Below are 13108 nucleotides of genomic sequence, written 5' to 3'. Positions count from 1 at the left end.
CCAGCCAGGCTTCCTGCCTTCATATCTCATCCACATAGTACACTCAGAACCTTTCAAGATTAACTTTTTCTGTGTGAACATATTCAAGCCAGTTCTGCTCTCACAGAAGCCATAGCAAAATGCCACAGGATGCAGGAAGAAGCCAAAAACTAATATGGTATACTGGTGTGGAGGGCAATTCAGTGTAAATCCTAATGAAGTGCTGCAGCTGCCATCAAAGGAATTAATAAACATATGGCAAATACAATGAAGTACATTTGGCAAGATGTGATGGATAGAAATGCTTACTGGATGTAGCTACAGTTATACTACTGAATATTTGGGAACTACATCTCTGGTTAGTAAGAAAGAGGACAGACAACTTCTTTTGAAAGCTTCTTTGAAAGAAAGCATGTGTAGATGCTCCATGGGCCCTTTTTTCAGAAGAGCAGTCCTCATGGCACCAGGCTTTATTATTCCTGGCCCATTCTTTCAAAAGAGCGGGGGCTATGTGGACGCTTTCTATTGAAAGAGCAGATTGCTTTTTCAATCTGCTTCTTTTGTGTATGGATGTGCTCTTTCAAAAGAAGGATTTTTGGAAGAGATCTTCCAGAGGAACTTTCTTCGAAGGAGGGCTGTAGTGTAGGCATAGCCCCATTGCCCTAACCACTCCTTAGACTGCATTATTCAAAAGACTGTCTACAGAAAAGAATTTATAGAAATCTCTGGCATGCACACACATTGCCAGCCTTGCTAGGAACAGTTGGTATGCTGATACACCCAGCTGCTGGTGTTTTTACCACTTTGTTATCTAATCCTATGCTGAACATAAATGATAAAAATCTGATGGCCTGGCTACCACTGGTCCCACCACTGCTAGCATCAGTGACACTGCACCAGTAATGGTAGTTTTCTTAAAAAGTATCCCTGTCCAAAAGTTAGTTAGTTAAAACCTGTTACACCCACTGTATCCCTGTTTAAAAGGCCAAACCAAAAAGGCAAGTTGCAATAATTAAAATACAAATTTTGTAACATTTTATTTGTCTCGTCCTCTTCTTACTGTACAGGGGACCTCTAAGTATTGAGGGAAATCTCAGTTATTATGGAAAAAATGTTTTAGCTCTTCTCTTTGCAAAGATAGCCTTCAACACATAAATCAGTCACTGAAGTTGAAAGTATGTCACTGCAATTATCCTGAAAAGCACAAGTTGTTTATGGTCCCCATTGTAGCCACCCAGGACTTGGATCCATAATATGTGTCCTTCAGTTTTTGAAATTTGCATTTGTGAGGATCTTTTCTTCTCAGGACACTCATGTCACCTTCGCTGCTGGGTGCCACAAGCTCCATCCCATCTACTTCTGCATAGTACATTGGTTCTGGTGAGCAAAGCAGAGGAAGAAAAACAAGGCAGACTTACATTCTCATCATTGCAGTGACAGTGACTCTCGCAAGGACTTAATCAACTCTCTTAGCGTGCGTCTACACTAGCAAGTACATTCGAAATTCAGGTCGGAAGACCTGCGTTCTTTCGAAATAACCCACGGAGCATCTACACACGCACCTCGCTCTTTCGAAAGTAACTTTGAAAGAATGGGGGAACCTTTTGGTTGGTCCTCTGTTCCCGAGGTGGGAAGAGTGTGCCATCTTTCCGAAGATTATTTTGAAACAGAGCAAGTGTAGATACTCTGCGGCCTGCTTTTTCGAAAGAGGGACTCCTCCGTGGTGGCGGCACTGCTCACAGCACAAGCAGAGCTCTCTGACTCCAGAATGCGGCTGCATTTAAGGAAGCAGGCTCCCAGAAACCCTCAGGCAGGAAGCTGAGAGTGTTCAGGCAGCCGGGAGCCCACACTGCTGCACAGCATGCTCCCTGTGACGATGCTCTACCCAGCCCATCACCCTCCCCGGCACCACAGCCAGTGCCCCAACCCCTGCCCACCCCAGGGACCCCCCCACAGACACTGGGGAGCACTCCCAGGAGGGGAGCCAGCCTCTGAACTGCCGGGCCTCCTCTAGGATAGAGACCAAGCTGTGGGACCTCCTCACCTGCTGGGCAGAGAAGAAGGTCCTGCAGCAGAGAGGGGTCCAGCACAGGAATGCAGCAGCATTGCCAAGGTGAGGTCCAAGGTGAAAAAGCTGCATCAGGGCTACTGCAGGGCCCGGAACATGGATGGGTGGTCAGGGCAGTGCCCACCACCTGCCCTACTATGAAGACCTGGACCGCCTCCTTGGGCCCAAGGAGGTAAGACCCCTGGCTGTGCTGCTTGACACCATGCACCCGGAGATTTAGCAGGATCCTGAGATGGGGACCAAAGGGGAGGATCGTCCCGGACCTGCAGCTGTCACCAGGCACCTGTGGAGGCTGGAGACCATTAACAATGACAAGGGCTCAAGAAAGGGGGCCCTTGTCATCAACATTCTATCCGGGCCATCCAGCCAGGCCCCATCTGCCTGTGCCCAGCAAGGCCCCATCTGCCCATGCCTCACCTGACTTCCTGGAGGGATCCACAGGTAGCTGGCACGCCGCAGCCCTCCCACGTGACCACTGTCCTGAGGCCCATGGACCCCAAATGGCTATGGTTCCCTAGGCCTGGGGGGGGGGAGGGGGCAACGCATGACACTCAGCACCATGTGGCTAGGACAGCGCCACAGGCTGGCCAGCCATGGAGGGACCAGGGAGCTGTGTGGGGGCAGCCCATGCCCTAGGCACCCATGCAGGGAACCTCACGACATGGGCATCACAGGGCCCCCTTTGGCGGGAGGGGAACAGGGTTCTGTGTCTGGAACTAATTGCCCCTTCCCTACTCCACTTCTGTCTCCACAGCTCCTACAGCCAGCAACTGGTCCAGCCCCTCCACTGAGGGCGAGGGAGAGCGGCCTGGACCCCATGCTGTCCCTGCTCAGACCTGCCACTAGGCTGTCCGCCAGTGCCACCAGGGTGGTGAGGAGGAGTTGTGGAAAGCTGCCCACACTGCAGCACTGCAGGACCTTACCGGTGTGCTGCAGGAGTGCCTAGCCATGGAGCGGCAGGCCTGGGACTGGGTGGCAGTGAACCTCGATGCCCCGACCCAGCCTGTGGTCGGCCACCTGGTCCCAGCTGCTGTCCCATTGCCACCCACTCCCGCAGCCACCCCTCCCACCTCCACCCCACCGTCCCTCATCTGCTTATTACTGAGCCGCCTTCCCCGCTCCAGCCTCCCCCCGGTCTGCCCTCTGACCCCACCCCCTGCAGTGAACCCTCCCCAGATGCCTGACCTTGCTGCCCTGGTCCCAACTGACCTGCCCCCAGCTGACCTTATTCAGGTGGCCTGCATGTTGCTGGCCAGGGCTGACCAGGAGGAGGTTGTGCCCCTTTCCCCTCACTCCCCACGTGTCAACCCCAGGGAGCCCACAGGAACCCTGCCCCAGCTGCACCCTACCTGCCCATGCCGCTCTCCCTGGCCCAGCCCCAACAGTCACCCGGACATGGGGGGGAACAGCCATGCACAGGCAACAGGGATCCCATCCATCGAGCCCCCTGGAGGGCTACCCCCCCTCCCCCCACGGAGGCCCTCCAGGCTCTCAGGAGGCCTGCTGAGGGCCACTCCACCCCTGTAAATAGTTACCCCTAGCCCCCCATTACCTGTTCCACCCCGCCCCATAAATAGTTGCCTCAAAACCAGGGAGGCACACAGTTTTGTCAGTAAAGAATTTATTTTTGTGTTCTACCTTGTGTCCCCTGTGCATGTGTGGTGGTGGGGGATGTGTGTGTGCAAGGTGGGAGGGGTCACTGTGGCCCCTGCTCGAAGGCCTGGCATAGGGCCTCCAATATCCACACCTCAAGCTGCTGGGTGTGGTGGCACGGGGCAGCAGGGGCTGTTTATACCCGTGCCCCGCCTTGGTGGCCCACTCCTGCACAAATGGCTCGGGCTTGGCCACAATGAGGTTGTGCAGTGTGCAGCAGGCCCCGACCACTGCCAGGACACTGGCCAGGCCCACCTCCAGCCTTGTTCGGTCCCAGTTCAGCTGCTCGTTAAAAAAAGGTCCTGTCTTGGCTGGGTGTGCCTTGTGTATGGCCTCATGAGCCAGGCCTGCAGGGGTAGGCCGCATCCACCACAATACAGGGCTGCATCATAGTCAGAAAGTGACTTGAGCAGTGTTGGAGTCACATGGAGTGGATGGCAGACTGATAGGGTTGTTGAAGGATATCAATGACAATGCGGAGGCAGCAGTGAGAACATGTGGGGAGTTAGGAAATTGGTTTAAAACAAGTAGAGGAATGAGACAAGGAGATCCAATATCGCCAAATATCTTCATCGCCCATCTGGGGAGAGTGAGGGACAAGATCAAGGAAAAGGTAGAAGGGATATCTGTGCATGGGAAAAGAATTAACAACTTGATGTTCACAGATGACATAGTTATCATTGAGGCAGATGAGTAGAAGCTACCAAAAACAGTGCAGGTGTTAAACAAAAAAGGGAAGCGGCACAGACTGATTATGAACATCGTTAAAACAAAAACAATGGTATTTGGAGATAAGGAAATAGGAAGGAAGATCAGCGTTGATGGTATTGAACTTGAAAATGTACAGAAGTTCACATATCTGGGGAGCAACATAACACATGATCTAGACTGTGAAAAGGAAATAGCAACTAGAATAGCGAAAGCAAGAGCGAGTTTGAAGGTGATGGATAAGATCTCGAAAAGCAAAGCAATTAGCTTCAGACTGAAACTGAGCATCTTGAAAATGTGTGTATTCAGCAGCATGCTGTATAGATGTGAGACATGGGTGGTAACGAAAGATTCAAAAAGAAGAATATTGGCATTCAAAAGGAGTTGCTATAGAAAGATTCTGAGAATAGGATGGATGCAGAATGTCACCAATGAGGAATTATATAGGAAGATACAGCCGATGGAGAGCCTGCTGCAGAAGGTTATAAAACGGAAGCTACAACTATTTGGGCATATTTGCAGAATGAAGAAACAAAAAATCAAGACCCTAGTATTTGGCATAATGGACGGTTTGAATAAGAGAGTCAGATCCCACAGAGAATGGATAGATGATGTAGTAGATTGGTGTGGAGCTAGTCTACAGAAACTGAGCCACTCTGCACTGGACAGGGAAAGATGGAAGGAAATAGTGAGAGAGGCATCAGACATCATCAGGCACTGAGTCCACGGTTATTGATGATGATGATGATGATCATGGTGTCCCGACGGGCAGTTCCCTCCAGGAGATGAAGGTCCCCTCAGCCATGCAGCATCCCAGTCATGAGTTCCGAGCACCCTGGCATCATGAGTGTGGCTGGACCAGCGCACACAGATGTCCTGGAACCAGCTGTTGGCATTGACGAATGCTTGCAGGACCACGGAGCAGTAGCCCTTGTGGTTTATATAGGTCCCGCAACTGTGCTCTGGGGCCCTGATGGCAACGTGGGTGCTGTCCAGGGTGCCGAAGCAGTTCAGGAAGCCCAGCTCCTGGAAGCCCTACATGGCGTCATCCAGGTCCCCGACATGGATTAGCTGCCTCAGGAGCACCTTGTTGATGGCCCAGATGACCTGCAGGGTGGGGGAAGAGGCATGCTAATGAGTGTGGCCTGGGGCGTGATGTCCACACCAATCCTCTCCCCACCCTGGTTCCTGGCAGGGGATGCCCCACCAGTCCCCAGTGGTGCCCCTTGCTTGGGTGCCCCCTTTCCCCTGCTCCCTGCATATGGTGTGGGTATGACCCGGCAATGGCTTACCTCGTTGACGATAGCCCCTACAGTGGCTCTGCCCACCCCAAATTGGTGGCCGACAAATCGGTGACTGTCCGGGGTGGCCAGTTTCCAGAGGGTGATGACTAGCCTCTTCTAGCGCAGGAGCACCGAACTCATGCAGGTGTCGTGGTGCTGGAGGACTGGGGCGAGCTGGTGGCACAGTTCCAGGAATGTCCCCTTGGTCATCCTGAAGTTCTGTAGCCACGGGTCATCACCCCAGTCCTCCAGCACCAGCCATCCCCACCAGTTGCTGCTTGTGGGGAAGCCCCACAAAAGGTGGTTGACACAGGGGACCAGGTGGGGATGTTGTGCCCTGAGGATGGCCTTCAGGAGGGTGTCTTAATGGGTGGCCACCAGGAGCCACTGGTGCACGGTGGCCAGGACCGTGGCCAGTGTGCTGGCCACAACCTTGACGCGGGGAGGGAGCTGCTTGGGGTTCATGAGGGCCCAGGATGCCTCCTTGGCTCACTCTCCCTGCCTGCCTGGGAACAGGTTGCTGGCCCTCGGCGTGTGCAGGCCGGGGCTTGGGGTGGATGTGCTGTTTAAAGGGACTGCAGGTGGTGACCCTGGAAGGGCTCGTCTGCCATGTGACCCTGCCTGTGGTGCTTCCTGCCCCCCTTCTTTCTATAGAGTGCTCTCAGATGTGTAGACGCTCTCTTTCGAAAGTGCAGTGAGGGAAGTTTGAAAGGGCTGGTCGAACCTTCGCTCCCCATTGGGATGTGTGGATGCTAGATTTTGAATGGTCGTCTTTCAACCTTTGCTTTTGAACGGTGTCCTTTCTAAATGTAGCTGTAGTGTAGACTCAGCCTTAGCATTAGTTTCGCCATCTGTAACATGGGAAAGTGGACATCATGTGAGGTGTTTAGGCACTCCTCATCTAATATAGTGTTTGAATTCACCAGAAAGTTCACAGATCTACATATGAAACACATTGTAGAGTTTGACAACTGTACATGAACTCTAATGTGAAGAAAGGGGCTCCACTTCTGTAACAGGATTCTGGAGTGATGAGGCCAGAAGCTTGCTTACCCAAAGAAACAGCTGCTGACCCTTTCACAAACCATTCCCTCTGCATAATGATGTGATTGCAGTGGAGGGACAACATTTATATTTGGAGCAATGTAGCAATAAAAATGTTTAATGACCAGATTGAATATTCTAACTTTGGCTCTGGTAAGAAGGCAATTTTCAGCTGAATTTGGAGGAAGTTAGACATTGACAGAAGATGGGATTGCTATGGTCCAGCATTTTGTCTCCGCAAAGTAATCTGATCACCACCCTGTTAGGATACACTACATTTGGAGATTGAAAATAATGAAATAAACTATTTTGCAATAAGGTTTTATATGTAGACCCATTAGAATATTAGTCTGCTTTGCATTTTCTATGTATGTTATGTGATATACAATAATAATTGAAGCTATCAATCTAGATAAGAATATTTGAGTTCTTGTTTGAAAGCCTTGTGTATATCCACTTAATCTGTGACATTAAGAAAGGGGACAAAATATTCCACACCAGAGATCAAACCATTTTTCACATCAAAGCTTGAGATGAATTGAATTGCATTTCTCCTACTAACTAAAGTAATTTTTTTCTGTTTTTGCTACATTGTACTAGTTGATTTTGATGACATTTCATTTTTTGGCATAAAACAGGAATGCAATCTCCATCCACATTTGGCATTTAAATGGCTCATTGCATACATGAAAACATAAGGGCTATGTCAACACTAGAGAGTTTTGTAGACAAAACTGGGATTTTGTCAACAGAACTTGTGGAGCATCTACACACGAAGGCTGCGTCTGCATGGGCAGCTTCTGTCAACAGAACAGCCCTTTTGTCAACAAAACTCACTGATGTTGTTTCTACACCTGCCACTTTCTCTGAAGGTGACATGCTAATAAACGGCCCAAAATATGCTCATGAGGTGTGGATGTAAATTCCCGGCACCTCATTAGCATAAGGTCACATGATTTGGAGTCTGGAAGACGCTCTTCCGGGGAAGAAGGGACCTCCAGAAGGAGTACTTCCTTCTGGAAGACCCACGGGGGGCCACGCTCCTACACTCCGTTTTGGAGTCTGTTAGAGTGTCTTCTGGACTCCAAATCATGTTACCTTATGCTAATGGGGTGCCGGAAATTTACATCCATGCCTCATTGGCATATTTTGGGCTGTTTATTAGCATGCCAGTTTCGGAGAAAGTGGCATGTGTAGACACTCAGGTTCTACACAACTAAAGTGCTCTGTGAAGAGTTTGTCAACAAAACTCAGGTGTTCAGTCGGCAGCATATTATCACTGTTCCCAATCAGGAGCAGCACCTCTGTCAACAGTGTGTTTTCAACTAAGTGCCTGTGTAGACAGTTCTGTCAAGAGAGAGGGCTTCCTGTATCCCAGACAGCCCTGTTTCCAGAGTTTCCAGTTAGCCATGCTGTTGAGAGAGGGCAGGGCAGCGTGACTGCTCTCTATGAACAGAGCAGCTTGCTCTTTCCATCTGCGTTTATGAGATGCGATCTGTCAACAGAGATACTGTGACTCTGCAAAGAGGACTGCCCAGTGACTGGAAGTCCTCTCTGTCGACAGAAGTGTCTACACCACACTTCTGTCGACATTGCTATGTTGACAGATTGTTACCCCTCAAATTTTTGAGGGTTAATATTGTCAAGGCAAATGCAGAGTTCTGTTGAGACTTTCTCAACAGAATGCTATGAGTGTATGGATACTCCCTGAGTTATGTCAACAAAGGCCCCTTCTGTCAACAAAACTGTCTAGTGTAGACCCAGCTAAATGTGTTTTGTTGACAGGAACTGTTGACAAAAAAAGCCATGTAGATGCTCTAGGGGGCTGTTTTATTGACTGAGCAGGTCAAAAGATTGATCTGCTTTAATGTGTAGATGTGATCTCTCGACAGAAGTTTTGTTGGAACATCTCTTCCAACAGTAACTTCTGTAGACAGATGCTCCTAGTGTAGGCATAGTCAAGGATTCCAGTGAAATCAACAGAAATTTTCTCTTTATTTATATGGGAGCAGAACTAGGTTCAAATTCTGTGATCAATAACTCTCCTGGAACTTTAAAGTGCAACTGAACTGCTTTTTTGTTTTGATAGTATATCTTCTGGAACCAGTGGGTCTTATTTTCTGCTCTGTTAACATTATCAGAGTGACGCCAGTTTAAAAGTGGAGTGAAGAATCTGGCCTGTTACCAGATTTCTGTAGTAAGAGTGAACAACATGTATATTTCTAACTTTTTGAATGGTAAATTCTCTTTGTTTTTTTGATATTTATAGTTCCGCTTCGGTGGAGATGGTGAGAAGGGCCCAACAATCTCTGCTCAAGAAGCTCAAGCCCAAGCAATTCTTCAGCAGGCTAGGGTAAGAAGGCTAAACTGGAATAAAAGCAAAGCTGCAAATACAGTGTTATATAAATGCACAAGACATTGATTCCCACATGAATGTTAAGAGGATAACTGTGAAGTGAGGACATCCAAATCTCATCGGCTTGCCTCTTCAGCATGGTGGCAAAGCATCTGACTAGAGCTGTGGAGGAATTTAGGATGACAGGCCGATGATCCATCCAAAACAGTTTATTGTAGGCCCTCCCTGTATATTACTCTTCATTCTGGAAAATGTAATATGATCTTTGAGATGCATATATGTATAGTGAAATTATTATGCTTCATCCTCACTAGCTATGTCTACGCTAGAGCGATCTGTCAATAGAAGTTTCTGTCAGAAGACATATTCTAACAAAACTTCTGTTGACAGATTGTGGCCAGACTGCCAAGTGTATCAAAAGACTAATCTGCTCTGTTGACAGAGAGCAGACAGACTGCCAGCCGCTCTCTCAACAGAGTGGCCAACCAGAAGCAGGCACGGCTTCCCAGTGTCCCAGAAGACCTGTCTGTTGATAGAGGCCCCCGGCACCCTGGCCGGCTGTCCAGACTGGCTTTCTGTCAACAGAATCTATTGACAGAGGCATTCTGCCTCATGGGAGGAGTGGCAGAATGCTGTTGATGCAAGAGCCCCATTGTGTCAATTTACTGTCAACAGAATGCCCTGGAAATGTGGACTCTCCATGTGTTTTGTTGACAAAACACCAATTTTGTCAACAAAATTCTCTAGTGTAGACATAGCCACTGTGTGGTTTAAGTGAAAAAATAACTCACAAGGGTGAAATAGAAAAGAAGAGAGTAGCTTGAAATACAAAAACTTCTTTAAGTCCAATAGATGAACATTTCTGAACTGTATAGACAAAAGTCTAGTTAGGTTATGTATGTTTATTCCTACTTGAAATTTATTGATTTAAGGTTTATCTATTCTGGCTGGGAGTAAAGGACAAAGTCTAGTATAACTTTGTATGCATAGTCTATTATAGTCTAATTTAGAAAATAGAAAGTGGCAGTTGCTGAGTAATATATTTTATGCATCAAAATTGTGATAACTTTTTCTCTCACTTTTAAATATGGGTTGTCAGCTGCTATGCTCAGCATAATAAATATCTACCCATGAACTTGCAGTTAATTTTAATCACCAGCCCCTAGTAGGAAAGAATTACTAATAATCTGTCCACACAATGTATGTTATGTATTTTTGTAGGTTTTGTTGAAATATGTTTTTTTCCCCCATTTTTAACAGATCGCTATGAGAGGGCCTCCAGGCCCCATGGGACTCACTGGAAGACCAGGTCCTGTGGTATGTTAAATTAAAAAGGATAAAAATTTGAATACACATTAAAAGTGTTCAAAGTGCAAGTCAAAATTCCTTTCTCACTTACATCAATATAGTCTACCAAATTGGGAACTTCATTAGCACAGTTAAGGCCAGAATTTGAGACCTTTTTTTTTTTTTTTCTTTTTTTGCTGTGTTTGTAGTTCAGCCTGTAAGCTAATTTAAGTTATATCATTTAACTTTTATATGTATGGGTAGAGTATACTTCAAAACTTGTAATTGCTTCATATAACTAAACAAGCCTCTGCTGTTAGATAACGGCAGTATTCAGAGAGTTTCCTGTGGTAAATATTAGGAACTGAAAGGGGATGTTACAGAGTAACTTTACCAGTTTATCTTAGGTAAAACAGGTCATTACTGCAAAAGGGCAGAACTCCCACTGGCTTCTAAGAAAGTTGTGTCTATTTTCTTTGGGGCTGAACATGGCTTACAGACTAATAGTGGATGATTAGGAAGGATATTCCTGTCACTGTGATTGAAAAATGTGTTCTGAGTTCAGTACCTATTCTGCATAGTACAGGGGACAAAAATGACACCTTTTTAACAGCAAGATCACATAGCTTTTAGCTCACCATTAAGTTTGCCACAGTGATCTTTGCACATTGTAAAAGTACAGCAAGTACAATAAAAGTGGAAAGTCAGGTAGGAATTGCTGTAGTTTTTAATTAACCTGATCAATCATGTAATTGTAATTTCCTCTTTTAGGCACTGAATACTTTGTAGACTCAAATAATCCACAAAATATTATAATTTAGCCATCACCATGTTTCAAAAAGCCATTTAATTATACCAACATCAATATAAAATAACTGTTGCAACCAAGATTGTAGGCTTTGTAGAAAACAAATCTTTTCTAAAATTATCTCAGGTGATTACATTTATCTTCTTGGATCCAGGCAATAGGGTTTTTCTCCACAGTAAGTATAGCATCTATATTGGAAAGAATTGACTTGGTTTGGAAAGAAGTAGTTAGTCTGCTTTATCAGTAAGGTTAAACTTTGCCAGTTTTGTGATTATGATGTTTGATAGCTGATGTATTTTAGCAATGGATGGACTGCAATACAAAGAGGAAGTTTAACTCTCACAGAATCATAGGGCTGGAAGGGACCTCAGGAGGTCATCTAGTCCAGGCCCCTGCTTCAAGCAGGATCAACCCCTACTAAGTCATCCCAGCCAGGACCTTGTCCATCCGGGACTTAAAAACCTCAAGGGATGGAGAATCCACCACCTCTCTAGGCAACGTATTCCAATGTTTCACCACCCGCCTGGTGAAGTAGTTTTTCCTAATATCTAACCTACACCTCTCCCTCTTCAACTTCTGACCGTTACTCCTTGTTCTGCCATCTGACACCACTGAGAACAGTTTCTCACCCTCCTTTTTAGAGCTCCCTCACAGGAAGTTGAAGGCTGCTATTAAATCACCTCTAAGTCTTCTCTTCTGTAAACTAAACAAACCCAAATGCCTCAGCCTATCCTCATAGGTCTTGTGCTCCAGACCCTTAATCATTTTTGTTGCCCTTCGCTGAACTTCCTCTAGCAAATCCACATCCTTTTTATACTGGGGGGCCCAAAACTGGACACAATATTCCAGATGTGGCTTCACCAGTGCCAAATAAAGAGGAATAACTGCTTCCCTAGATCTTCTCAAAATGCTCCTCCTAATGCACCCTAGTATGCCATTAGCCTTCTTGGCAACAAGGGCACACTGTTTACTCATATCCAGCCTTTCATCCACCATAACCCCTAGGTCCCTTTCCATCGTACTGCTGCTGAGCCAGTTGGTGCCCAGCCTGTAACAATTTTTGGGATTCTTCCGCCCCAGGTGCAGGACTCTACACTTCTCCTTATTGAACCGCATCAGATTTCTCACAATGACATAAAACAAACATCTAGTCATAAAATATACACAAAACATGCTTAACATTGTTTAGTAGCAAAGCAGATTATTAATGTCAAACAGGTACACATGAAACATTCATGAGGTTGTGTAATTATAACATCAGGAGTACAAACACTTTTCTTCCATCTTTGTGGCCCTTAACTGCTTTCATGTGCTACCCCATAAATAGCTCATGGTTGAGTAGCAACATTGTAACATCATGATTAAATCAACTCTCCCACTCCATCTTTCTATCTCCAGTTTTCTCCTCCTGTCATCATCTCCCTCCTTAATTCATAGTTCACAGGATGAAATATTCATCAGCAGGTAGGAGCGGCACTTGAGCAAACTATCACATCTTATCTTACCTACCTTCTGTACAATCCACAGAACAGACTTTCAGCCCTAATATTGCTGCCATGTTCTGTGTTACAGATTGCACCTCCATGATCTGGCAGCCTTGGGCCCTTATGGTCCTGAGCCTGAGAGTTTGCAAGAGCAGGGCAAGTCAATACCAGCCCTTCTCCTGCTGGCCTCCAACCCCAGACACCAGGCTCCTCCAGCCCTGGCTGCCCCTAACTCTGGCTGTGCGGCTCTGCTGCTGTCCTCTGGGATCTGTGCCAAGCCACTGGCTCCTAGCCCCAGGGCTCCACTTTCAGCCACCAGCTCCTGCCTCCTGGCACTCTGCCCCAGCATCTGGGCTCCATTCTCAATTGGACCCCTAGCTCCTGCTCACACTGCTGGCCTGCAGCCCCCACCTGCAGGCTCCTGCCACAGCTGCAGTC

The 13108-nt window shown here is 47.0% G+C and overlaps 1 protein-coding gene across 1 annotated transcript in view; it reads left to right on the top strand.

Moving 5' to 3' along the window:
- Positions 1 to 13108, top strand: part of COL11A1 (collagen type XI alpha 1 chain) — a 274848-nt gene that overhangs the window by 101988 nt on the left and 159752 nt on the right. Inside the window, exons 13-14 of the mRNA XM_075002237.1 lie at positions 9005 to 9088; positions 10352 to 10408. Of these exons, the coding sequence (XP_074858338.1) occupies positions 9005 to 9088; positions 10352 to 10408 (141 nt within the window). The remainder of the gene's footprint in view (positions 1 to 9004; positions 9089 to 10351; positions 10409 to 13108) is intronic.

This window comes from Carettochelys insculpta, chromosome 9, assembly GCF_033958435.1.
Source record: "Carettochelys insculpta isolate YL-2023 chromosome 9, ASM3395843v1, whole genome shotgun sequence".
NCBI classification, from domain to species: Eukaryota; Metazoa; Chordata; order Testudines; family Carettochelyidae; genus Carettochelys; species Carettochelys insculpta.
The sequence above is the reverse complement of the archived record's forward strand: the minus strand, read 5'-3'. Positions and strand labels throughout refer to the sequence as shown.